Below are 27236 nucleotides of genomic sequence, written 5' to 3'. Positions count from 1 at the left end.
ATCAGCTGGCATCTGGACCTGTATCTGACTGGTAAGATCGGTTAAATTTATTAACTGCCTAATTGCAGCTTAAATTGACACGCTTGTGGCCATAAACCTTGGCTGCGACTACGACTACAGAAACTCGTTTGCTTTTCGTTTTCATATATTTTCGCATATGTGCATGCATTTTATCGGTGGCAAATATCAAGCACAGCAGCAGCAACTGCAAATGCAAGTGCAACTGCCACACAGCAACAATGTCAACGGCAAGGGGCAATTATGTGTAATAATACGAGTGCGAGTGCAGCAAGCAGCAAACATTGACCACTTGAGGTTTCCAACACATTTCAACCGACTGTGACACCTGCAATCGAGGCGAAAACAACAGCAAACTGCAGCTTGAAGCCAAATTAAAATGCAATTCCGAAGTTCAACACCTTGGTCAATTTCCGATGCGGTTTCTGCCGCTTTTCTGCTGCCCCAGCTAATGACGCCTCTCTGTCTCTTGGTAATCTGTCAATTCAGCAGGCAAATTAAGCGAACTTTATTGCCCGTTCTTAGCTTTTATGGCCATGATTACATGGTTTAAAGGAGAGAATTCTAGCCCATTTAGGAAATTTCTTGGTACAATCAAACCAGATAGCAGTTACTAAGTTGGAATTAAAACCAACATTTTATGATAAAATAGTAATAATTTTTATTAAAATGAAAGGGTTAGGAAACATTATTCAAAATACCATCCATAACATTCCAATGTCTTAATTTTAAATTCATTAATTCATTCATTAGTTTCAATGACATCCATTTACATACATCTTACAAACGCTTGCTTTCGCCACCTACCGGAATTAAGTGAAAACTAAAAATGCACAAATATATCCCTTTCGACATGTTCTATATTTCCCACACAGATGTCGCACAAGTGAATGGGAAATATGCAAGAGCTTATTTTGGTGATCTGGCAGCACACGCGAGTAACGTACGATATAAATACCAAACACAAAAACAAACCATTTTTTCAAAACTACTGACTTATAACTTTAATTATCATTGCGCTTTAAGCATGAACCCGAAAATATTTTAATAAAACAATAATATTAATCAATGTAATAAAATCAAATTAATCCGATAGATGGCGCTATATGCATATGCCGCCAAAAAGTATGCAATGAGTAAAAGCTGAAGCAATAGTACAATATGTTAAAATACGACTTATTTATTTACATTCAAGTACAGTTAACAATTTTAGGCGCTCATTTGTTATAAAAAATGAACCAAAGCTTAGTAAGTAGAGTGAACGTAGTTACTTGACAATTACCGGAAAACAATGAGATTATGCGAGATTTATATAAAACCGGTTGCCTTAAGCTCCGATTGAAGCTAAAGTTAAATTTACTTAACATCTAAGACAATCATTATTAACGATATGGTCGCAATCATTAGCTTAATACAAAATGCTTGGAGTTGGTTTCAAAAAACGTAAGGCAAAGTGAGTCCAAAAAGGACGAATTAACTTACTTACTTCAAAAATCTCGAACATGGAAAACTTTTTTTGTTGTTTCGCTAATCGTAGAAAACTCCGACGGAAAATCATATCAAAATAAACAACCAGCTGACGCTTCAAAGGTTACTCAAAACAATTTCAATATTCTAGCTAAAATTAGTTTAGAAAGTGAAGGCTTAGCTCAAGGATTTTGGTCTGGTTTTCGCAAAAGGAGTGGGTTCCAGAGTCTGAGAAAACCATACACAAGGTGCAGCTTAGGGATAGAGTTTCTTAGAGTTAGATCTTAGAATTACAGAAGGACAGACGCTTGGATAGTCGAGAAGAGATAGAGATAGTCAGGAAGGATAGTTTGAAGAGATAGGTGAAGCTTAGACCTGCAATCAAAACGTGGTTAATTAGGCATCCGAAGTTGTTTTTCTGGTTTTTCTGTGTCGTTTCTGTGTGTCTATTTTGTAGTGTTTGCCAGGGTGGCCTTGATGGCTCGTCTGCCCACCTGTGCCGGTGGCTGTGGTGCTCCGCTGCCCTCCTGCGATCCACTCTCTGCATCCGAGTCCTTGAGCGATCCACCCTCCTCGTCGCCTACCAGTGCCCGGTACTTTTTGGCAATTGCCTCCCAGTCGGCCACGTTCTCGATGCGATTCTGATTGGCCTGCGAGAAGCTGGCCTGTGATCCCAGAGGCGATAGATGGACCTGCGACAGGGCCACCGAGTCTGGGAATTTGAGGTAATATCATTAGCTTTTGGGTTCCTTAATACAGCAAGATGCACTGAGGTACAAACGCCAAAGATCATGACTTCTAACTCGAATTCAATATGATATAATTTGGGTTGTTTAGAGATCCCTGGCGTTTCTACCTTCGTGCATTGGAAAGGCGAAAGTTGAGGAAATAATTTCGAGCTAGAGCGAGCCAATTGTTTCAGAGAAAAGAGTTGAGTTGAAGGAAAGCAAGACAGTCAGAGGAGCTGATAGTGGTAAGAGTTACACTTGGGCTGACACGCTGTTAGCTACAAAACCCCTCGGATGGATGGGATGTGTTCCCAGGATAACGATGGGAATCCTGGTCGGAGTAGCCCAGCAGCGATACATACATGTCTCACCTTTCTTGATCTTCGACAGCCACTTGGCGCCGGCTTTGGTTCGCGGACTGGCCTGACGTATTCCCATCATCTGAACCAGACTTGGACGCTTCTTTTTCTTCATGCGTGCCTGAGGCGCGTGTTTTTTGAATTGCGGTTTGCAGGATTTGTTTGTAGGTTTTGTGGGTTAGATCAAGGCGCATTAGACACGGGACATAGATCACATACAAGACAAGAGACACAACATAAACGCAGTCAGCAAATGTTCATTACATCGAAAGCAATCGGGTGCCAGGTGCTGGACATAAAGTGCCATACAGTAGGGGATCGAAACATTTACATACTTATATTTCGATCTCCTATCTTGAAGATACAGAGAAGGTGCAAGGTGCCAAGGTGATTCTCTTATGTGGGCAACACACTTAAAGCATTCACGGTGTTTAAACTCATTGCGGTTGTTGCCAAATTGCTTTAAATGGGTTGGGGAAAAGGTCAGCAAGCTACACCCGTTCAGGATCGGTTCTAGTAGTTGCACTTTATGTAGTCATATAGTCAACAGATATGGAAACAGGTATAAGATACAGGATATAGTATACGGATAGAGAGAGCGAGAGACACACAGCGACAGCGGCTGGAAGGCGACCTTCGTCACCTGAGATTTTACCTTGACCTTCTCGACGATCCACATAAACCAGGTGGTAACTAAATTAAGCGGCGATGGCGCTGTTGTGGTGCGATGCATATTGCGTATAAGCTTGGACAAGCCAAATTTCCACTCGATGTCGGATTGGGCCTAGTATTTCATAGGTTTTTTTGTTCAGTTTATTATTGGTTAGCGAGGTGCGCGATGTTGGATGGATGAGACATGATGTAGGAGAGAACAAGAATAAAGGAATAAACGGGATGAGTTTCGTGAACAGAAGCCTCGGATTTTACAGGTTTTTACTTTGTTAATACGTAACTTAAGAGCTGCAGAAATCAGGTTGTTAATAATAGAAATACACAAATTCAGAGGCCTGTTTTGGATGGCAATCACAAATTACCATACAAAACCTAACCACCATATTGGTGTATCTCTTCAGACTTAAGTCCTAGACAATGACAAACACAGGCACATAGACATGCAGCAACGATTTCTATATATAAGGTTTTTTTAAGCATGCGTTAACCAACACTTTGTGGCTCGGCCTCGCTCAACACTGGTCACAAAAGCAGGGCACACTTCAAGGCGGCTAATCCACTAAAGCTAGTCTGCACTGTACTACACTAGAAGGCGGCAGGCTTCCATCTTTGAGATACACTTTCACAAAATTGTATCCCTCAGATTGCTAACATTATTTTCCTGAAAAAACCTGGAAGATGCAAGTCTGGGCAGTTGATGGATTTACAGAGCATGCCAAGTTCTTCAGAGTATTAACTATTTGCTCAATATGTTCCCGAAACAGCTCACTTCCTAACTACCGCTATTATATATCTAAGAAATATGATAGAATATAAATAATTTTCATATATAAATTTACTTTTCATGCTGAAAGAGAGAAGGATTAATACACAATGCAATATAAGAATGATATACTTAACTTATGGTTAAAGTACGAGTTAATAAATAGAGTCGAGTTAGATAAAAGCGCATTTAGCAATACTACCTGGATGCGTTGATAGGTGTCTGACATCATAGCAATCAGCAGGTTAATGAGCACAACCACCGACACCAACATGTAAATGCCAAAGACAATTTTGAACAGGTACTCAACCCAATACGGTTGAGTGGGCGTGGCTACATTTTTGATTTTGTCAACTTGCGTTTGCTCGGTCGTCGTTTGTCCGAACACGGCGAAGAACAACAACTCGAACGAGTTAATCGGATGCATGCGCACTGTGTCGGAGCCCCATAGATACATTTCCAGATACAGATACGGATACAGATACAAATAGACACCCCCGGACAGCACGCATATATTGGCCGGCGTGGAAATTATTTTGAAAAATAAAAAGATAACGGACGCCCAGGTTGGGTTGGTTGATTCGATTATGGTATTGTGGTTTTGGTTTTTTTTTTTTTTTGTTTCGTTGATTTGTCCGATCGACCAACCCCCAGTTTCGGTTCATGCCCAATTGTGGTTCAATTTGGAGCGGTCAGTTTTGGGGTTGTTACAATCAAAGCACAAACAAATAGCATTCCGGAAAATGAAAATATAAACAAATAAAGGGGGGAAGAGGGAAAGCAGAGAGAAAATACTGATTAGTGGCCTTGGCAATACAAACCTGAATGCGCTGATAAGTATCCGACATCATGGCAATTAGCAGGTTAATGAGTACAACCACAGACACCAACAAGTAGATGCCAAAGACAAATTTGAAGAGCACCTCGGTCCACTCGGGACGCAAGTGTCGCATGGGATTGATGTCCAGGGTGGTCGTCTGTCCGAAGACCGCGAAGAAGAGGCGCTCGAAAGCCAGAAAGGGCGTCATGGGTCCTAACATGGGTCCGAACGGAACGTTACTCACAATCAGATATCTGAACTATAGCATTGCGATTGCTGCAGCTAGCGTATATATACGGATATATATTGTCGGCTTGGCACAGGCGTGTGTGCGAGTTTAATACTTGGTATTTGTTGGTTATTTTGAACGAGTATTTGACATAAACGAGTATATTTATGGTGGGTTTATTTGGATTTTGGAGAGTGCGGGTGAGTGGTTAAACACGTCAAAAGCAGCATCTCGCAGTTCGCAGCTCAGCGGTTCGAATGACTCACGAATACGAGCATCGGTAATCGGTAATCGGTATCGGTATCAGTAGCGTTATCGTTTTTCGTTATCGATTCGATTCGATCGGTCTCGATTGTTTCGATTGTGCAGAATTTGGTGGTGGGCAAGCGGCGCAAGCTGAAAGCCCCAGGCAGGCGGGCATTGGTTATATCGATATTGCTGATTGATTGTTTGATTTTGGTTTGGATTGACTGGGTTAAAACATCAACATGCAGTACTGGAATTTTGAGTTTGTACAGAGTTCTAATGGATATCGCTCTGGTTACACATCGAGAAAAAATATAAAAACTAATAACAAAAATAGTAAAGAAAATAAAAGAGGAAACAGATCTAGGATTTTTCGAAATTATGATCATAGATGCAATTGAATTAAATGAGAATAAATTAAGGTAAATTCGGATTTTAAATAATTTCTTTGTCTTTATCACATAAAAATACAAAAAAAATCATATAAATTAAAATTGATCCAAACAAAGGCATAAAACGATACTCCAAACTAAATAATAAAGCTTGGCGCATGGATACCTATATAAACACAGATCCACAACATCGAGGATGCGGAAAAGGGCTTTTCCCGCGAACATGCCTCAAAACGAAAGTAACTGAAACGAGCAAGGCGAGGGGATTTCGAGCAGCGAGTGCGGACTTGTGGATGTTCCTCCAGGGAACTGGAAAACAAACGACATTAACACTTTACGCACAACATCGAAGGCGGCAACGCAACGGGTTGGATTCCGGCATTGTTGGGTTAAGGGGGCGGGGCAGCCCCCGGAAAGGGGGGGCCATGCAAATGCGGGGGTAGTAAGGGGTGGTAGTTGTGGATGGTAGGAGACTTACGGTCGTCCTTGTGCTTTCGTCGGAATTCGCTGAAGCGACTATCGACATAATTCTCCACCGGCGGAGGACGAGGGGTGGGCATGTCATCTGTTCCATTCGGATAATTCAGTTAAGATATTCAGTTGGGGGTTAAGATCAGAGGGAGAACATTATTAGTGGAGGTCATTTGGTGGAGGGGTGGACGGGGATTACGACATCAAGGTTGGAGGTTCGGGTTGTTTGTACTTGTTGAGCATGCAATTGTTGTATTATGTGGTTGTAGTTGGTTCTTTTTTGCTTTATTTTACTTATGTGAAACATCGAGCACACATTGATTAGATGGCTTTTCATTCAAGGCAGACACAGATACTTATCAAGACACATTGAACGTTCAAAAGAGGAAGTTTGCAAAAACATTCCAAATGAAAACAAAAAGTTCGAAACAAAAATTCGAAAAGTAGACTGGAGAAAGCAAAGCAAACGTTTCGACTTACCGTCACTGAAGTAGCCTCGATTTCGATTCTTCTTCTCGAAGCTGCGCAGATCCTCTGGTGAAAAGTTGGCAAAGCTCTGATTCAGGGCCACAATGTGCATGGAAAAGCCAAACACAAAGATGGCCAGGACGGCCAAAAACCGGGCCAGATCCTTCAGCAGATCCCCAATGATGATGGCCCAGGGACCGAAGAGGTGGTGGAAGGACAAAAAGTCGAGGATCTGCACACAGGCCAGCAGGAAGGCCAACGCGAAGCACTGATTTCGGCAATACACCAATGTTGGCCAGTACTCCTTGGAGACGAATAGGAATGCCGACACATGGACACCCACTCCGGCCATGCCGAGCAGCAGCACGAGCACCTTTATCGATCCCAGTCCCGACTTGTCCGACGGATTCGTCAGCTCGAAGAGGAGCAGTCCACTCAGCCAGATGAGAAGACCCACCTCGTACCAGTAGGGCACCAAACTCAATCGGAGCACTGGGTAAATGGGCGTTATGCCCACGATGCTCAGGTGGATCATGAGGTAAATGTGAGAGGTTAGGTACGACATGAATTTGATGATGGGCACCTTGTTGAACTTGTGACCCATGGGGAAAGTGAATCCAATCCACACTGGTGGGCAGACTATAAAGGCCACGAGCAGCAGAAGGATCTTCCAGGATGCCCACGTCAGTGAGCCATGCCAGAGTTCCTAAAAGTAGGAAGAAGTATCCATATCAGAATCTCAATAAGTTAAGATAGTTAATAATATCACACACTTGCAAGTATCGCTGAACCACCGTGTGGGCAATCACTTCCTTCTGCTCATTTTCAATGAGGACGTCGAGAAACTCCACGTTTCGCTTATCGGTGGCTTGAAGGATCTTTCCGGCGGAATCTGAGCCAGCTGCCAGGGCCAAGAGCTCCGTGGCCATTGCCTCGCACTGTTTGCCAGCTGCTACCAGATCCTTGGCGCGCTCTTTTTCCTAAAGAGATCAAAATGTTTTAGTTTTTGCATTAGAAAATAAGTGCATAGAGATCCTTTAGCTAAATCACCTTCGTTGAGAGAACTATGTAGATGTTGGACAGCTTGGCAGCCGTATCCACGGGTGCTGGTGATACCAGGACGAACTCCTGGATGGGCTTGTTGTTGTGGTTCTTGGACACCACCATCAGGTTGTACACGAATCGCTTGTCCTCCATCAGGCCGTAGGTGTCGTGCTCCTTGTTCATCAGATACCGCAGGACCTCGTTGTGTCCCTCGGAGGCGGCGAACCAAATGGCGGCGCAACCGTAGTTGGTCTCCGATTTTGGCGAGGCACCCGCCTCGCACAGCAACTTCACCACCTCCAAGTGGCCAGCTTTGGCAGCACAATGCAGTGGCGTCCAACCGTTCCGATCGGTTGCGTTGATCTCCGCGCCCTGGCCGAGCAGAATCTCCACCATCTGGATGTGGCCATGCATGGCGGCGATATGCAGGCCCGTCCTGCCGTTACGATCCTGCGATTGGAGGAGTTCCGCCGACCGACTTAGGAGCAAACCGACCACTGACATGTGACCACCGAAGCAAGCCAAATGGAGTGGATTATAGCCCTGTAGAATCAATTGTTGTGTTAATGGTTTCTGAACAGGTGAGATGTCCAGGTAATCTTACGTTCTCGATGGTCGCCGCATCCACTTGAACACCCGCGGAGTTGAGGAGCAGTCGCACCACGTTCTCGTTGCCGGAAAAGGCCGCCAAGTGTAGTGGTGTCATTCCGGACTCCGTGCCCAGATCCCCAAATAAACTTTGTCCCGTTGGAGTTTCCGACTTGACGGTGGCGGGAACACTGGTCAGCAATTCCCGCACGGTATCCGCCTGTCCGTAATAGGCAGCCACATGAAGCGGCGTCAGACCCAACTTTTTGCTATTGATCCTTAGGGAGTTTGTGCTTTTCAGCACGTCCAAGACCTGACCATGTCCATTTTGTGCCGCCAAATGGACGGCGGTGAATCCCGCCTTGTTTTCCTCAGTGCAGGAGGCACCAGCTCTCACTAGAGCCTTCACCACATCCGCATGTCCGCCCTCGGCGGCCAGCTGAAGGGGCGTGGCATCCGTGAGTTTATTCCGCGCCGAAATCACACCCGATCGATCGAACTTCATCAGCTCCTCGATCACCTTGACGGATCCCTGCATGGCGGCAATGTGGGCACAGGTGTTGCCATCCTTGCTGGTGGCATTCACCAGGGACGGATGCTGCTGCAGGAAGAGTTTGGCCACTTCAGAGTAGTTGTTCTGGGCGGCGACGTGGATGGGCTTCTGACCCAGATCGTCCGTCGCATCGATATTGGCGCCCAGCTCGAGGAGCAGCTGACAGACTTCCATCTGCCCGCTGGCTGCCGCCAAATGGAGCGGCGTTTGCTTTCTCAACGTTAGAATATCGATAACCGCATTGTGATCCTTGATCAGGAATTTCACCAGATGCGTAAATCCATTCATGGCTGCCAGATGGAGTGCAGTGCGTCCCACGCGGGACTTGGAGTTAATGAAAGCCTTATTGGTCAGCAGGGCATCACACACATGCAGGTATCCTCGCTCAGCAGCCAAATGCAAGGCAGACCTTCCTTCCGTATCGAAGACATCCACTCGAGCGTGATTCGCCAGTAGATTATTGACCAGCTCCATGTGCCCTCGATGGCAAGCAATCAGCAGTGGAGTCCAGCCCACCGATGATTGCCGGTTCATGGCCTTTTGGATGTCTGTGGGATTCATGTGTGAGATCATCTCCATCAGCACATCATTGTTGCCGGCCACGGCGCAGTAGTGGAAAGCGGTCTCCAAGGCAGTTTTCGTTTGCAACGTGACATCCGCACCATTTTCGAGGAGCATGCGAACGATCTGCTTGTCGGATTCGGGAATCTTAACTTCCTCCTTGGTGATTTGGCAGGTGTAATGCAACGCAGTGGCGCCGTCCTCGTTTACCGAGTTTATATAGGTGGTGGCCTTATCCGGACCGTGTTTCTCCTTCACCGTCTCGATGAGATGGCGCACGATATCCGGATGGCAAGCTCGACATGCCATGTGCAGGGGTGTCTCTCCAGTCTATAAATTTTAAGTTTTAATTCAAGCTTTTATCATTATATTCTAATAATCTACTCACATTCGATTTGTACAGCGGATCCCCTTCGTCCTCGAGAAGTTGCATCAACGTGGCCAAATTGCCATGACGAGCCGCCACATGCACGGGGGTCAGACAGTCATCCGTGGTCAAATTTGGACTGGCTCCCGACTTCAGCAACATGAGGGCACACCTGTCACCATCCTTCACTCGCGCCGCAATATGCAGCGGGGTCTCACGTAGTTTTCCTCCACGGACATGGACATCTGCTCCAAATCCCAGCAGGGTTTCCACAACGGCGGGTTTGGCCGATTCCACGGCTATGTGCAGTGCGGTGTAGTTATCCTGCGAAGATAGTGCAAATAATAAGATTCACCCGAAATAGGGAATTCCACTTACATTGGTGGTCACATCCACTTTTTCGCCCTTCTGTAGCAGGGTGTTGATGATGCCCGTGTGACCATAGGCGGCGGCGGTGTGAATACTCCGGGCTCCATCCTTGTTGGGCATGTGGAGGTAGACGCCCTTCTTGAAGAGCATCGTGGCGCACTCAGCATGACCGTTGAGTGACGCAATGTGCATCAGCGTGCTGCCATCCTTGGTGCGCTCGAAGATGCTCGCCTTGAACTTGTCGGCCAGTATCTCGATGACGTGCGCGTGCCCATTCTCGGCGGCCAAGTGCATCGGAGTGCGATCTAGAGGGGATTATAAATATATATAAATTAAAATAAATATTTCGTATGTTTGGAGCTTGGTCCGCCCTTGGGCGCCACAAACGTAAGCTTTATACCTCCTCTTTAAAATTACTAGCATCTATTGAGTAGTGAAATTTGCATGATTTTTATTTTGTAACATCAAGGTCAAACACGATTTGCAACATGCTTTTCCTTGCTCCAAATTCCCACAGACTCACCTTGATTGTCCGCAATGGACGCTGAGGCGCGCACGCCATAGAAGTACTTGAGTAGAGCCTCATCGCCTTCGGCCGCCGCGATATGAAGTGGCGTCTGGCCCTCCCCATTCTGCGTGTCCACATTCGTTCCGTAATCGACCAGGATGCGGACCATGTCCACGTCCCGCCGTCTGGCGGCCAAATGCAAGGCCGTGTCTCCATTGGCCGTCGTTGCCTGCGAAAAAATAAATCCAAAATGTGCACTTTACAAAAATGTTTTACTAGGATTGAAAAGTCACTAATTCAGTTTACTATTTGAAAAATTATAATCATAAGCCCTAAATAAATTAATATCTTTGCTAGAGCTTCATAGCTGTTTATGAAATATATTTAAATAATTTACTTAAGTTTTTCCTTAGTGTTTCATGCTGCATTTCACTTTCGACATTTTATTTTGGGCTATGCAAATCAGATTCCCTTCCCATCTTAGCTGCGTTTTCGCCTCAGTTTTGACCCAGTTTACGGCTGTTTTGCCGGCTGATTGCGTGCTCAGCCAGCGGCCAAAGTCAGGCGCAACTTTAACTTTAACTTGGGCTTGAACCCTTGGCCTAAAGCGAGCCGTAGCCCTTTGGTTAATTTAATCAACACGCACTGCTCTTGGTGTGTTGCACTTCAACTTCTGATTGAAAATTGCGCAAACTTTGCCAATGTCGCGCACTGTTGCACTTGCAATGCACCTGTACGCACAGGTGAGCAGGGTAAATTTGCATTTTTGATTTATTTACACGCTTGCTTATTGGACAGTTCAAGGCTTAAAGAACCTTGTGGACATTTTCCGACAGCTCAGATGGACAGTTTGATTGACACTATCGTGGCGATTATAAAAACAACAATTTCTTGGTCCTAGTTAGGAAATCAGTTAAGTGCGTAGATGGTATAGAAATTTACATATTATGCTTTTTATGGCTAATACTGTTGACATTTTATGATAGCCAAGGATTTTCGGTTTTTAAGTATTTCTATTTATTTAACTAGACTTTAAGGTTTTAGCTGTTAGTTCACAGATTACTTACCTTGAGCTGCTCTGCTGTTTGTGCAGCCAGGAGCTCCCTGCACATGGACTGGTTGCCCGACTCCACGGCCAGGAGCAATGGTATTTTGCCACGCTAGGTTGGAGATAGTTTATATATATAGTATAAAATATAATTAAGATAAGGACAGCGAACACACATCCATTCACACTCGCGAACATATAAACATAAATATCCAATTAGCCAATTCGAGCCTCAAGCGTTAACGGCAACATGTTTCGCTATTTTTAGCCAAGTTCGCAACTTTGGCGCTCCAACTTGCAACCAACTAGCTTTCGGGGCGTCTAGTAAGAGGGGGCGTGACGGGGAGCCATTATCCCTATCTGCCAGGAAAGGCGAGTAAATCAAGTTGTACAGCGACTTGACCCCCTTTTTTCGGTAGAGTTTTCCTCACTTTGTTATATTTGTTTGTTGTTGGCAACGAGTTGAGCGCCCTCGCGGGGGAAACCTTCAGTACTATCCACACACACATATATATATATATATATGCACACCGGAAATGCGTGCAGAAAAAAAAAGAAAAGCAAATCGAAACGAATCGAACTGAATGCCATCGAAAGCTAAATACTTCATCCGACTAATTTTGCCTGACAGTGCCATTCCACCTCTCTCTAATTGATTTAAATCAAGTGGCTGTTTGCCATTTGCCGCAGCCCTCGAGGCACAAATCGAGTTGGGTTACCCATTTTGTCTAGACAATCAATCGGTGGCACCGGGATTCCCTCAATCAGCCCCCATATACCCCAAATCCTTACAATCGCTTGATAGCAATTCGTCGGAAATTTATGCGCTTCCTTCGCGTGCGTAATGGAAATATCGCCTGTGCATTTTCACCCGGGGCACGTGATGCGACAAATAGTTCCGCATTTCTGTTCAGATTTCCTAGGGGGGCTCGAATAGGGGATCTGGAGCTCGGTTAGCCCCTGCAAGTTCATCAGACGAAGACAACTGCTTTGATGGTAATTCAAAGCTCGGTGGAGCCTACCCACTGTGGTGAGAGCTACTTATTGATACAGAGTAGAAAAAGATAGTTGGAGATCCCATACTTTATTGCTTTCACTAAATTCTATGTGTTTTTGATTCTATAAGCATGATCCAAATATACTCTAATACTTTGTAATAAAAATAAAAAAAGAAGTTTCATAAAAATATCACAAATTATAAGCTAAAATTGGCTCAAGCAGTTTCTTGCAGTGTAATAGCCGCATTAACTTTTTTGTGCCTTTTCTGATTTACAGCCAGTCGAAATGCATTTACCGCGAGCCGTTTTGCATATCGATTTTTCCACAAATTTTGTTTGCTTTATGTTACTAACTCCTCTCGATTTTGTTGTTGCCATTATTGTAATGTATATATATTTTTTGGTGATTTTTATTAAGTCTTTGTTTACGTCGGCACCGCCTGGCACCGCTGTCGAGAGTACTTGACTTCACATCGGCTTGCATTTGGGGGGCTAAGCTATCATAACTAGTGGAGATAAAGCGGCATCAATTGGGCGGCCAACACTTGTGGCTCTCCGTTGCACACACACAGCCACACTGGCACACTCACTCACAAGCACACATGGTAACACTTACGCCGTCCGCTTTCAAGCGAATATCCTTGCCCGCTGCTGCGAGCAGAGCGCGCAGGATATTGGTTGCAGTTCCGGTTTGTCGACTGGACACCAAATGCACCGCAGTTTGCGAACGCGACTGAAATGGGAAAATTCAATTAGTCTTCGAGTTAACTAGGCACACGCTGCCAACGCACTTATGTATTATTGGGGTTACACTTTTTTTCTAGCCGAAATTAATATGCAGCTATTTGCACTACTGTGTGGTTAATGTTGGCACCTAAAAAACTGGCAAACTGGTTCCTATTCGCTTCAAAATTCCATTTGCTACTGAATAGGCAAGTGGCTCGTTTTTGCGTTTATAAGCACATTTCGTGTCATTTTTCTTTTTTGGCCTCTCCCGCTCATATCACAGATTGACAGCCCGAAAAAAAGCATAATAAAGAACTCCCACAGCCGCAGTGGGAGTGAGCGAGAGAGGTGTATGAATGGGATGGTGGGGGACGGGTGGTCGAGCAGCAGGTGTAGGCAACATGGGGCAGGTGTCGGTTGTGAATGTGGAGTCCTTTTGCCACGCACACACGCTAACGGAACACTTCAAACTTGGCTGTTGCTAAAACAAAAGTTTGCATCTGTCTGTCTCGCTTCCGCAGCTCCACCCCTCTCGCTCCCACCCGTTCTTAGAGCTCTCTTCTGATAACCATCAGTAATTTCGGCAAGGCTCACGCCCCCTAAATCACCAAGTCTCGAAAACCCAATGCGGCCGAGAAAAAATAAAGAAAAGCAAATTAATGCCGACACGAGAAATAAACTTGGAGAAATAATTGCCAAAATGCTTAACGATGTGATCATCATATATTTTGTTAAAAATGTTTCCTATGAGAGCCAAAATGCATGGTATATGGTTGCAGTGATGGTTAACGCTTTATGATTTTGGACAATGGGTAGATGGTGTCACCAATCTTGCTCAGACTTTAATTTTTATACATTGTTTAAATAGAAGTCAAATTTGGGATTCATGCAAAATTTTAAATTTAAATTTTAATGAGCTTTAATTTCTTTCAAATCTGATGAGTAACGTTCTTGCTGAAACCTAGTGTTACTTTAAATTTGTTTTCAGGCCAGTGAGCTGGTTCTTAAAGTGTTCTTAAGCGGGCCCTAGACATTACCATCTTAACCTTGTCGCCAGTTAATTGCTGGTCCCGCCAAAGTAACATGCAACATGCGAGCCTCGAAGTTGCATCTTCGCATGGCTCTGACCTTTGGATAGGTTTTTTTTCCGCTCTTTCGAGCCAGGTGAAGTATGCGTCTAATGGCCGCAAATTGCCTGCAAATCGGGCTGACAGCAGCCCCAAGGTATGCAGCGATTGCATAGACTCGAAAGTAGGAACTCGAGTATTGAGTGTGTCGCCTGACGTGTCGCTAGCTCAACTATTGGGAAAACACTTTCTTGGGGCGCATACGTATATATGTAGTATATAAAGCAATTGGAATACTCACGCCACCGGTGGAGAAGGGATCCACGCCGCGTTTTGTTAGCAACAATTTGACGACATCCTCACGCGAATACATTGCGGCAATGTGTAGCACATTATAATTATCCTGAAAAGAGAAGAGAGGCGAAGCGAAGAGCAGAGGAAATCAATTGCAATTCATTGGCAGGAAACTGACGCCCACACCAAAAGAGCTGGGTCAGTTCAATGGGTCAAAGTCAGTCGGTTTTGCATGCGGCTAAAAGGGGCAAAAGGGAGTGGTTGGTTGATTACTTAAGCCACAATCTTGCATGCGGACTTTCACTTACGGACGGGGTTTTCTTAATGGCCACAGCCCAGCCGCAAACTCACATGCAAAAACTGCATCAATGGCGAAAACCAGGAAAACCCGAAAAGAAATATAAAACAATGCGGCTAGGAAAATATGACCCTGAGCAAATCACCGAAACGTAACGAAAAGTGCTTTAAGATAACGTCTGACATGGAGTGCTTATAGTGAAGTGAGTCACATAGGAATTGGGGGCATTTGGCCATATTTATTGGCTTATATAATAAGCCATAACGCAACGTGTTACACATACGCCCCGTATGCTCGGACCTCGGGCCATGGCTCTAATTTATAACTAAGCCTCCCCACTGTACTTAGCCCTCAAACGGAAGTGAACTGGTTTCGCATACATATATGTATGGGTGCTTTTGGCCCTGTCATCAGGTTGGTAAGTGCAGAAAGGGTCTATAAAATTCAGCATGAATGGATACGAATTTCTAGTTAATAAACAGTGGAAGCTAAATATTACTTAGTGCGAGTATATGTTAAAAATTAAGATAAAACAAGGGCTTATACCAATTTTATACTTCTATATTTATACCTTCTGAATCATAAACGAAAACTTTACTAGAAATTTTAGCCTGATTTTCTAGAATTCCTAGAATCCAAATGGGTATTTCAAACTTTCCCACTTAAGTTAGTGTGTGTGGGCTTCGTGCCGTGTGAAATTCGAGTTCCCTGCGGTTTGTTTGCGACTATTTCTGACCGCAGCTGCTGCTAATTTGCATACAACGCAAGTTGGCGCTCGGAGTCGACGGCTTTGACACATGTCCAGAAAGCCCATCCAAGACGTTGGCCCGAAAGAAAAAACAAAGTAAACTTTCAGCCCACTTGGCGGTTTGGGGTTGCATTGGGGTCCAAGGTAGACAGATAATATTTCACGCGCTGTTTTGCATACTTTTGAGCCCGGTTCGAGTTCGTTTTCGAGTCTCGTGTGTTTGTGCTTGTGTTTGCTTGGCTGGGCGAAAGGAAAAACCGGAAACAAAACCAAAACGGAAGCGCAAATTTTCCAGCACATTTTTGCCCTGCCAAATGGAAAAGGGATAAGGTTTGTGGATAAGGATGTACGAAGTCGACCCAGTTTCGTGGGTGTTCTTTACGGCCCAGAGATACTGGGGGATAGGATTTTCGAGGAGTGTGCCTCATGGAAGTGTACCATGAAGTCATTTTTCTGGCGATGTCACACACCTTCTTTGGCATAATTGCAAGTCCTCATTACGTTGCTCATTTGGCTTAATCCCTACCCCCTCTTGCATGTGCACCACTTTCTAATGAAGTGAATTAATTTGCTTTTTTTTGCGTGGATGGGGCAGATTACTTCACTCACGCACTGAGGCAACTTGACAAATGAATTGGCGTTTTTATTCCACATTTCAGTTCACGCTGTCATCGCCACACACATATGCAGAGGTCACTGCGTGAAGAATTCCACTTGAATTTAATTAAAATTGCATATTAATGACGCCGCTGGCCATAAAAATGTAGCGGAAGTCGGGGCCGACGTCGAGGTCTCCGGTTTGGGCCACACTCGAAAGGTCAAGTGGAGTTTTTGGCCAACTGGGCGTACATCGGAGTCATGTGCTTGATTAATTGGCTTTTAAGTTGCAAAGAGGTGTTGCGAGCACGCCTCCAAGTCGAGTGCCGAAAAAAAGCAGTCTGCCACCTTGGAGTTGAAAAGTTAAAAATGTTAATTACCACGGCGTTACATCATACGAGTATCCTTTATAATGGTCATAAAGGTCCTGGGCCTGTCGTGTTGCTTGAATATTACTTTGGACCGGACCTGACAGTTAGATAAGTTGCGAATTGTAAATGCAATAAACATTTCTCTCGGCCACGAGCCCAGTTTTTAATTCATTTGGTCAGTGTATGGGAAATTATCCGATTTGGTCACGAAGTGACATTTGTTTTATAAAAACAAAAGAGTAATTATACAGATGAGGTAATGGTTTTCAAAAAGGTGCGCTTTATATAAACTCACGAAAATGATATCATAATATTTAATTAGTTGAAGAACAGCAGGGAACAGTCATCCAAATGGAACAGTTTTAAAATGAATAATTATTATAATTAATTGGGTATAATATATACTAATTTATATGTGGTTTTTAGTCGTAGTATCATTTTAATGGCAAAATCTGTGTAATGAATGTCCTGTTAAAACAAAAATAAATTCTAGTACTCATATAAAATCTTATCGAGTGTTTTATTTTCATGCTTAGCTTGTAACTCCCGGCTTGTTAATGTTTTATTACTTTCATGTGCAAATTTACCTTTAACATTTTCCCTACTCACTCTTTAATTTTTTGGGGGAAAATTTCAAGCGGGGGAGGGAAAATTGAACTTTCTGTGTTTGTTTTGGTAATTCAATTCGCCATGTCTGCACTGCTTTGGCAACAATTATTTTGTAATTAGGTCAAGGATTTTTATCGCCGCTAGCCCCGAAATAAAGTACGTTGCGTATACGTAAGGACATGTGAATGGGCAGCCAAGAAAGCGGCTTCAAATGAAATGTGCTAAGTAATTGCGGCATGCAAAGCAAGCTGGTCGGCGAATTCGACCAATTGTTAGCAACTTGGCCTAATGGGCGATGCCAACTTGGCTCACATCACTTGCTGACATCAAAAACAAGAATTGGCCATAATCACGATGGTAAATTGCTGGGGAAATCAGTAGAGTCATCAGCGATGACCTTACATCTCTACGCTATGGGAAAACACCTTTGTTGAGTCAAATCAAAAGTTAAATTCGAACTTTAAGCAACTTAAAAACAATTAGAATTAATATTCTATAATTAAGAGTTTACAATTTTTTGTTAGCCCACTTTAAGCTGTTAGTTGCCAACGCAAGCAGCAGTTATAAAATGAAAATAAAAGCAATGTGTTGGTATTCCTTTTTCTTGAGGAAATTCCCATTCGTGCTGGAAAACTTGACTCAACTGGAGTCAAATGAAGTGAACTACCCATTGGCCAAGTCCTGCCAAGTTGACCCATTGAGGCAGGGAGTTATTGCCGAATTGAAGTATTGACGGTGGTGGGCGGCGTGTGAGAATCGTGCGTAGAAGTGGGTGCACGGGTTTACCCACCGACGCCCCCGCTCGAGATTTAATTAATGCCGTTTTTATTGATTTGACACATTTTTAGCGGCTTTTGCCGCCGCCGTTGGCTTAAACAGCTGGGCTGCTTCTATATTTGGCACCAACACCGTGGGGAGTTGGCTAAGGTGCTTTAAATTATTCCTGCCCTATTCCCGCTCAAGACTCACATTATTGCGGGCTCCCACATCGGCGCCCAGCTCAATCATGCGATCCATTATGGCCGTCTTATTGTCCTTGGTTGCGTACATCAGCGGCGTCATGCCGGTATTCTGCAATGGAAATGGATGGGGATTACTCAAGCTTAAGGAGGGAATAAAACAATATTAATATAAGTACATTTTAAACTCAATAACAATGGTATTTTAAATATATGTACCAATCGAAGTAGTTGACCTGACCCCATTGACAAGCCACTTGGCCATTTAAATTCATCATTATTGCATTATAATCCTTTGGCTAATAAGCTGGTTTTTCTTTATTATAAGCTCGTTCACTCGTAATTAAAACGAAATCAAGAGCAAGCCCATCAAGTCAAGAACCGAATAAGGACCTCCGTCCTGGAGGAGCGGAAATAATCAAGGCAAAAATAGCACAACTCCAAGCTATATTTATGCAAATATCGTCTCGTCGTTAGTCTAGTCTGCCAGACAACCTGCACATCTAGTTGGGATATATAGTACCACCCAAAAGAAAGGAAAAAAGTAAAAGAAAGCAAGTTTCAACCCTTTCGCCGCACACCTCCCCGCATTTCATTAGCGGTGCAACGTTAATTTTATGTCAACGACTTCTCCGTTTCATAGCGTTTATGCTAAATTGAAATCGAAGCGCTTCAATTCTTCGATGTTTTATGAGTTTATCGGTCGGACGAGGTGGGGGGCTACACCCAAAGGGTAGTCGGCGCAACTTGTGGCAGGACGCTCCAGGAACTTGGAGCTCCAAAACCGAATGCCACCAAAGCCATCGCCTTGGCAGCCAAAACATTTGGGCCGCGCTATCAAATAACATTCGCTGTTCTCTGTTTTTCGGGCGCTTTTCCTTGCTAGCCTCTGTTTTCTGGCCAATACATGGTGTTCCTCCAGTTCCTGTGTCGTTATTTTGGCTGGTAAACAACCAGAAATGGGAAAATGCCGCCGACGTTGATAAGGGCGACGTTTATACATCGCATACACTCAGCGAAATATTACACAAAAACAAAAAGGAAATTACAAAATAAATAACACTGATAAATTCAAAAGATCCTTAGAAACTATAGTTTTAAAAATTACAATAACATTATTAAAACTATTGGTAAATCTTCTTTAGTTATAAATTTAATTTTCCACATTTTTCGCTCAGTGTCGGACCTGTTCCTGTACTTATTTCGCTTCCTATTCCCGCTTTGGCTCGCAATTGATTTTACAAAACGAGCCAAATGAGCCGGAAAGCCCGCCTCGCGGCACTTCACTGTACAGTACTCACCATGTCGTGAACGCCGGCCAGCGGTATGTGATTGCCATCCTCGCCCACATTGGCCACATACTTCTCCAGCTTCTTCAGCTCCGCCTCGATGGGCGTCCACTCGCTTTTCATGGCCAATCCGAGCACCTTGTTCGCCGTGTCCCGAATAGAGGCACCGGCACTCGGCGGCTTTGGTGCCGGAAAGAGATCCATGTCCTTCTTGTCGCCATTGCTCGAGCTGTCGTCCTTGGGATCGGAGTCTGCTTTGCTGGCGGGCGTAGCCCGTTCGCTGGGCGTGGCCGACTCATCCGGCGGACCGGTCAGCGAGGATGGGGTTTTGCGGCCCACTCCGCCGCCACGCCCACCGCCACGCCCTCCTCGCGGCTGCGACATCGTGGTATCCCTCGCTAGTTACTGCTCCACAATCCGACGCTGATCATGGGGATTTTTCGAAGGGTTGGTGGCAGGGGGGAGAGGAGCTAGGTGCTCGATGGTTAGGCGGAAACACTGTCGGATGTTAACTGGTTTATGCTGCCATTATCCGTGTAATACGTTTGGGTTATTGTATTATTATTGATTCGATGCGGGGCAGGATGGCGGGTTTTTAGCTGCATAGTTTCGGGCTCCTTCACTTCGCACTCGCATTGCACAAATTCCTACGGCCTCCGCATTTTACCAATATTTGTTACCAACAATTTGCATTTTCATTGGCAACAGCAACAGACACACTAGGAATCACACACACACACTCGCACACTCAGAAGCACACTAGCAAACCGACAAACACTCGCTATTATTCCACTTTGATTCTTTCGCTTTCTTCACTTTTACTACACAAATTTATATGTTTAGCCCCTTTATGGCTTCGGTTGCGTGTGCGTTAACGGCGGTGCCCCCTTTATTATTTTCTATTTCTCTCCTCCTTGTATTTTGGCCAAAAAGAGTCCCCAACTACAACTCTGGATTTCAGGTTGAATACTATTTTGCCTTTTCGGAGCCACGAGAAAAAATCAACCGTTTGCCACGAGCGTCTGCGAGTTTCTGATTTGCCAGTCCCATTTTCACAGAGTCGACTATTCCCAAGGCGCTCGAGCGGAAAAACTCGGCCCTCCACTCGGTTTGGTAGCTCTGGCAACACGACGAAGCTCCAAACTCGAAGGACCCAAGACGCTCCTGCGAAAAATCCGTGGAAAGAGCCAAGTCGCATCCGCGCAAGCGTTTGTTTACAATTGTTGAATCCCGGGTAATACCGCCTTTTTTGGCGCCAAAATCTGGCCGCTACTCTTAAGTTTCGTTGGGATTTCCAACGTCGTTAAGTGCCGCTGGGAAATCCAAATGGGCAAGAGTCGCAGTTGGGAATATGACATCCTTGCTGACTAGCTGCGAAAATCCCAAGTGGACAGGAAAACGAATGGCTAATTGTTTTTTGGTTAGTCTAGGTAACATGGAGCCAGTTCTATATCTCTCTGTATAATAAATGATTTTATAAATACTAGAAGAAGTGATCTCTCCTTTAATTCCATTTATATATTGACTTATACCTAAAGCAAGCTAGTTACTAACTTAGTAACGTTCGTTTTAGATTCAAAGATATTCACGAATAATTCATCAAGATATTCGCAAGCAATTCTTATTCATCAATTGTAGTTCCAATTGCAGATGCCTTGCTGATTTGGCAACAAGGTCAACTATATAAAAAGCAATTCTTCGAGTGTGGGGTATGCTTATTTTGGGGGCATGATAAGAGCAGAAATAAAGCGATAGAAATCAGGAAAGCCTTCAGCCACGCGAATTATGTCTGCTTGCTTATCAGTGATGCCGCAACAAGTGATTCAAGTAGCAAAAATGTAAACTTATCTTATCGTACAGTTGTTGTCGTCTGGACAATAAATGTAGCTTTTAAAATGCAGCTATTTTTTTTTTTAAATCTTACTCAAGGTAATGATAATAGTAATATAAAGTTAACATGTTTTACCATCAGAAGAGAACCATTTAAATTGTAGAATTACCATGTTACTCTCTACGTTCCTTGACAATTTCCCACACTTTCCCACATTATCCCACATTAATAACATTTTTATTATTCTGAGATTAATATTATCACATTAAGCTCAGACAAAACATATGATCTTGTATTTCAGAGAGAGAGCGAACATTTTTGGGAGATCAAAAAGCTGCGAATCACGCCACAAGGAAAAAGCTTCAAACATGCGAGCTCCAAACAACTGGGGGCGTAGTTGATAAATTTTGTGGGGGGAGTTCATAAACATTCAATTTGTTTAAATCGAAAAAAAACGCTAATAAAGCTAAGTTTCAAAATATATTATTACAAGATTCAACAATTTTTTTTTAGAAATGTCAGGCAATTGTAAAGCTCTCCAATTGTTTCCTAAATAATTAGTTTAAGGTATTTACTGGTAGACAACCCCCCTTTTCCACGCCCCTGCCCACCAAAAGCTACAGATTAAGCAAACATAATAGAACTAAAAGCACAACACACACACAGTGCTAATTCTCAGCCACACGTGCTGCCAAAAGCCAACAAAAACGCAAGCAAAATAAAAGCGTTAAAACAGAAAGCAAAACAAACGCCGGCAACGATCTTGTCTGGCTATAAAGAAAAAAAACTAATGAAATATACAAAAAAAAACTTGAGGCGTCGACAGAGGCAGCAAAGCTGGCAGAACATACGGCGATTAGGAGACCTCCCCACTCAGTTTGTTTCAGAACTTGACGGGCTGCGGACGTTCCTAGGTTGCCAAACGACAGAAACCGAGCAGAACTGAATTGAAAACTAATAGTGTACCTGTGCATATTATGAAAATATAATAAAACAAAACAGCTGTTTAAAACAATTAACTGTGATAAGTGCCAAGATGAACAGCAAGCTGCAGACCATCTCCAGATACATGCTGAGGCAGAAATGTGGCTTCAACTCGATGCGCAGGTAGGCAGGATCAGCACCTTTAAGGATGCTCATCCTTATAGATGGGGGGCCAAGGTCACAGTGTCTGCTGGTGAAGGAGGGTTGGGAAGTTTCCACCATCTAATTGCGCAGTTTTGGTTGGGGTGCCCAGTACTATATACATACATATGTACATATATATCAAACCCCCCTACCCCCCGTCACACATACCACATCCCCCTTCGCCACGTTGCGTAATATTTCTGATTCCAGCTAGAAGGTACAGTTGCCCACAGTAGTTGGTAGTCATTAGGCCTAAGTAAAAGTCCTCAAATTTAGATCCACACTTAAAGGGGGCGTGGCTGGGGGAGTGGTGTTCAAATTTAGACCAGCAACAGGTCGTTTTAATTATCAGGTATCAATTTAGATGAATTTCAAGAGATAAGCAAATCGTGAGCAGAACTTTCCACTCGCTTGATAATATGTATACGACCAGCAGCGAAGCCAAAAGCCCAAGTGTAAGATCTATTATCACAGCGCCACAACAGATAGCCACTGTTTTCACATTACAAGTGTTTACATTTACAAATATAAGTATATGAACTACATAGTATGCAATTGGCCACTACCGGCTGATATAGCCACTAAATAAATATTATTGTGCGATTTTTTACCACTTGGCAGTGGCTAATGTTACGCTTACAATTCGGAAGTATAATCTGTCAGCAGAACTATCGAGTGATAAAACATATATGTTTGCACAAGTAAACTCTATGACTTGCAATCTATATTAGTGTTAAGCTTTTTCATCTAAAAAAGCTTCTACATTAACTAAATCTGGAACCCCCTGAGCGAAAACGCAAACCGTCGATGGTAAAATTTAGCTTTTTGACACGTAGAATCATTCGAAAATAATCTCAAGAGCAAGGAGTGATTTATATAACAATAGCATGGGTTTCTAAGAATTCCGAAATTAAAGAAACATCGTATTAGTTCTTCGTTCCTTTAACTTTACAAACTTACATATTAACTGACATGTTCTTTTGCAGCATCTCCACATCGATGCCCACACTGATCAGCCATAAGCATCATATAGGTAAAGATCCCTTGGTGTATCGCACCATTGGCCAGCAGTTGGAGCTATCAGCTGCGGATTTTGGCGATGTGGAGGCGATTGTCTCCTGCCACGAGGGCAAGCGGTACAGCTTCAAAAGCTTGCTACAGGAAGCGGATGCGCTGGCGGCGGGTTTCCGGAAGTTGGGTCTGCAGCCGGGTGATGCCGTTGGTCTGTGGGCACCGAACTACATGCACTGGTACTTGGGCATGATGGGAGCAGCTCGGGCGGGTCTCACATCGGTGGGTCTGAATCCCGCTTACCAGGGACCCGAAATAGCCTACTGTCTGAACAAGGTCAATGTGAAGGCCATCATTGCGCCGGAGACCTTCAAGACGCAGAACTACTATGAGATCTTGAGAGATATCTGCCCGGAAATCGCGGATGCGGAGCCTGGCAAGATCCGGAGTGACAAGTTCCCTCACCTGCGATCCGTAATCATCAACAGCAATGATGGCCTGAAGGGTGCCCTGCGCTTCGATGACTTCCTTGACCTGGCCGGCAAATCGGAGCGCGAAGAGGTGACCAAAATCCAGAAGAGCATTCTGCCCGAGTCTGCGTGCAATATCCAGTTCACATCGGGAACCACTGGCAATCCCAAGGCTGCCTGCCTTACCCATCACAATTTCGTCAACAATGGCATCCATGTGGGCAATCGCAATGAACTGCAGGGCGAGAGGATCTGTGTGCAGGTGCCCATGTTCCATGCCTTCGGTGTGATCATCACCATCATGGCTGCACTGACCAAAGGTGCCACCATGGTCCTGCCCGCTGCGGGATTCAGTCCCAAGGACTCGCTGCAAGCTATCGTCAATGAGAAGTGCTCGGTGATCCATGGCACACCGACCATGTATGTGGATTTGGTCAACACGCAGAAGAAGCTGCAAGTGCCGCTGGGCAGGATCAAGAAGGCCGTAACCGGAGGTGCCATTGTGTCGCCGCAGCTGATCAAGGATGTGAGGCAGGTTCTCAACGTGGAGGCGGTGCACAGTGTCTATGGCCTGACGGAAACCACAGCTGTGATCTTCCAGTCCTTGCCCGGTGATAGCAGCGATGTTGTGCTCAATTCAGTTGGCCATCTGACGGATCACATCGAAGCCAAGGTGGTGGATGCCGAGGGCAGGTGTGTGCCATTTGGACAGCCCGGAGAGCTGTGCGTCCGCGGATATACCACAATGCTGGGCTACCACGGTGATGAGGAGAAAACAAAGGAAACCATCGGTAATGATAGGTGGTTGCGCACGGGCGATCAGTTTGTCCTGGAGGCCAATGGATATGGACGAATTGTCGGTCGCCTGAAGGAGATGCTCATCCGTGGCGGTGAAAATATATTCCCCAAAGAGATCGAAGACTTTCTAAATGCCCATCCACAGGTCATTGAGGCGCATGTGAGTTGTGTTTTGGAAATTTATTAATTTATGTAATTATTTTGTTATAATATTATCCTATATCCCAGGTCATTGGTGTGCCTGATGAGCGATTGGGTGAGGAAGTCTGCGCCTATGTTCGCTTGGAGGAGGGCGTGGACCCCGCCTCCTTTACCGCGGAGACCTTGAAGGCCTATGCCAAGGGCAAACTGGCTCACTTCAAGGTGCCCAGATATGTGATCCCCATAGATGCATTCCCAAAAACCACCTCCGGCAAGATCCAGAAGTTCAAGCTGGTGGAGGATTTCAAGGCCAAGGAAACAGAGTTAAAAACTGCCAGAGCTTAGTCGTATAATGTAACTTTATAAATTTATACAAATAATAAATATAAATTAAGATTTAATGTCACTAGGCATTTAAAATATATAGGTTTAATAAACTTGAGTTGAGATTATTTTTCAACCATTTCAAATAATGTTGCATACCTTTAGGTTCGCAAACAAAATGGCTACCGGAAGATAAGGAAATATATAGCATACCTAACTAAACTATGGGGTATTATTGCACTTTTCTTTAATTGTTGCTGTTTATATTTGCTATTTAAAAGTCTAGTCAGCATGCATATAAAGTGCACAAAATTCCATTTAGAAAAAAATTCAGATTGAGATGGAAAAATTATTAAATTTGTGCGTCATATTTCGAGGGTAATCATATTTACATTTTGTATTATCAGATGATAACATTTTTCCCCAGCTTGACTCGAAGAATTGTGTGCTCAGTGCATATTTGTAGAAATTTTGAGCAACAACAGATTCATCCAGCACAATAACCTTTAATCAGTCTTTTCGAATTTAATGAAACCTTATCATTTTTATAGGCAGTCAATTAAAACGCCAGTTCAACAAATACGCAAAATATTCTTTACTAGTTAAACCAGCTAAACTAATTAAAGACAAGCAGAACAAGAAGTACATATCTGTGTTCTATGTATGTTCTTAATACCATAAAAATCCAAAAACGTGCCACCTGATACAAAGCACAAACGCACTCGTTTTTCGCGCGATTAAAACCGCGCGAAACGGCGAACCCCCTTGGCTTTTTCAGCATCGAAATCGGGGGCGATAGCTGTGCTCGATCTTTATGACCCGGCAACCGCGATTGGGCCTTTATGTCTGTGTTTTGGCAACACTCCGATAGCAGCAGCTTTAGTCATCTGACATTATGGCCGAGAACAGGAATCGCAACATACTTACCAGCAACTCTTATGACGGAAAAATACACCATCGAATCCAGTTGAAACGATATTTACATTAAATTCTAATCGCCGTCGAACGGGAATAGGCCAGCCAAACAACTTAAGGGTGTGGAATGGACTCGTATTTATACCTTCCTCTCGATTTGGTCTTATCACTTGGGCTGGCGATAACGAATCGCCAGCGATGTTGGGCGCTTGAGAGGTCCAAATATTTGGCAACGGTTCACAGTTTGTAATCATCGAGCGCTCGAATCGGAGGAGACGTATTTAAATATTTGACACAGCTTGGACTAATTAATGAATTAAATAAATAATCCAGCCAATCGGTGACTCGGTGATTTTTGGTCTGATTTGCATAGGTCTGACCGAAAAAAAAACACGGGTCACTTGGACTGGCATTGAAATATCTTTGTGATCTGCGAATCGGAGCTTTAGTTGAATCTAGTTTCGTTTTGTCGTAGGTTAGTAATGTTGTGACCGGCTTTAAATACGTATCAGTGGGCTCTACTAGTGTCTCAATTTTATTTTTTTAATTTTGATAGTGGCTATCTGAAAACTGGTAAGATTAAGCTAAAATTAAGCAGTCATATGTTTAGTTCAATTGTTTTTATGTAAAAAGGCATAAGCAGTGAAGTGCCAAGAAAAAGTCTGAAATATGTCAAAAAAAGCTTTTTTATTTTGACCCTAAGTGTTTCGAAATTTCCCAAACTTTTCGAAAAGTTTCGAGAGTTTTATGGGTTTCCTTTAAGTTTGCGCTTGATAAGGGCAAAAACATGGGTTGGGAGATATAGATCCAGACAAGCACTCGACTTTATTTTGGCAAAACAATCCAAATCAGCCGATTTCAAGGTTAAACAATAAATAAGCATTATGGTTTTCAGCAATGGTCTAATGAAGAACACAAGTGCCATTAAATTAGCCATTATCTTTTAATTTGTTTGGCGGGTGCTAACAATTAGACAAAGGAAATCACGGTA

At 43.9% G+C, this 27236-nt stretch overlaps 2 protein-coding genes across 6 annotated transcripts; one reads left to right on the top strand and one right to left on the bottom strand.

Annotated features, from left to right (window-relative positions):
* Positions 1-1173: 1173 nt before the first annotated feature.
* Positions 1174-20752, bottom strand: LOC6731072 (serine/threonine-protein phosphatase 6 regulatory ankyrin repeat subunit A). Of its 5 annotated transcripts, XM_039293752.2 has the most exons (18): positions 19640-20752; positions 18349-18450; positions 14764-14865; positions 13286-13402; positions 11691-11783; positions 10639-10852; positions 10125-10420; positions 9768-10070; positions 8282-9709; positions 7684-8220; positions 7407-7613; positions 6646-7339; positions 6173-6259; positions 4829-5040; positions 3228-3356; positions 2576-2693; positions 1980-2197; positions 1174-1860 (listed from the first exon to the last, which is right to left on the bottom strand). In XM_039293752.2, the coding sequence occupies exons 1-18, from the start codon at positions 20009-20011 to the stop codon at positions 1855-1857; spliced, it is 5235 nt and encodes a 1744-aa protein (XP_039149686.1). In that variant the 5' UTR covers positions 20012-20752; the 3' UTR covers positions 1174-1854. The 5 variants fall into 5 exon arrangements, with proteins under 5 accessions (XP_039149686.1, XP_016023597.1, XP_039149693.1 ...); XM_016179586.3 differs by having other exon boundaries at positions 1174-2197; positions 2585-2693; positions 19640-20745; XM_039293759.2 differs by lacking the exon at positions 4829-5040 and adding an exon at positions 4210-4439 and having other exon boundaries at positions 1174-2197; positions 2585-2693; positions 19640-20745.
* A 1573-nt stretch (positions 20753-22325) lies between these two features.
* LOC6731071 (medium-chain acyl-CoA ligase ACSF2, mitochondrial) lies at positions 22326-25476 on the top strand. The gene is made up of 3 exons (XM_002078194.4): positions 22326-22565; positions 23573-25025; positions 25094-25476. Exons 1-3 carry the CDS (start codon positions 22495-22497, stop codon positions 25349-25351), a joined length of 1782 nt encoding a protein of 593 aa, XP_002078230.1. The 5' UTR covers positions 22326-22494; the 3' UTR covers positions 25352-25476.
* Positions 25477-27236: the final 1760 nt, after the last annotated feature.

The sequence above is a fragment of the Drosophila simulans genome, chromosome 2L, assembly GCF_016746395.2.
Source record: "Drosophila simulans strain w501 chromosome 2L, Prin_Dsim_3.1, whole genome shotgun sequence".
NCBI classification, from domain to species: Eukaryota; Metazoa; Arthropoda; class Insecta; order Diptera; family Drosophilidae; genus Drosophila; species Drosophila simulans.
This window is presented reverse-complemented; position numbering and strand designations above follow the sequence as displayed.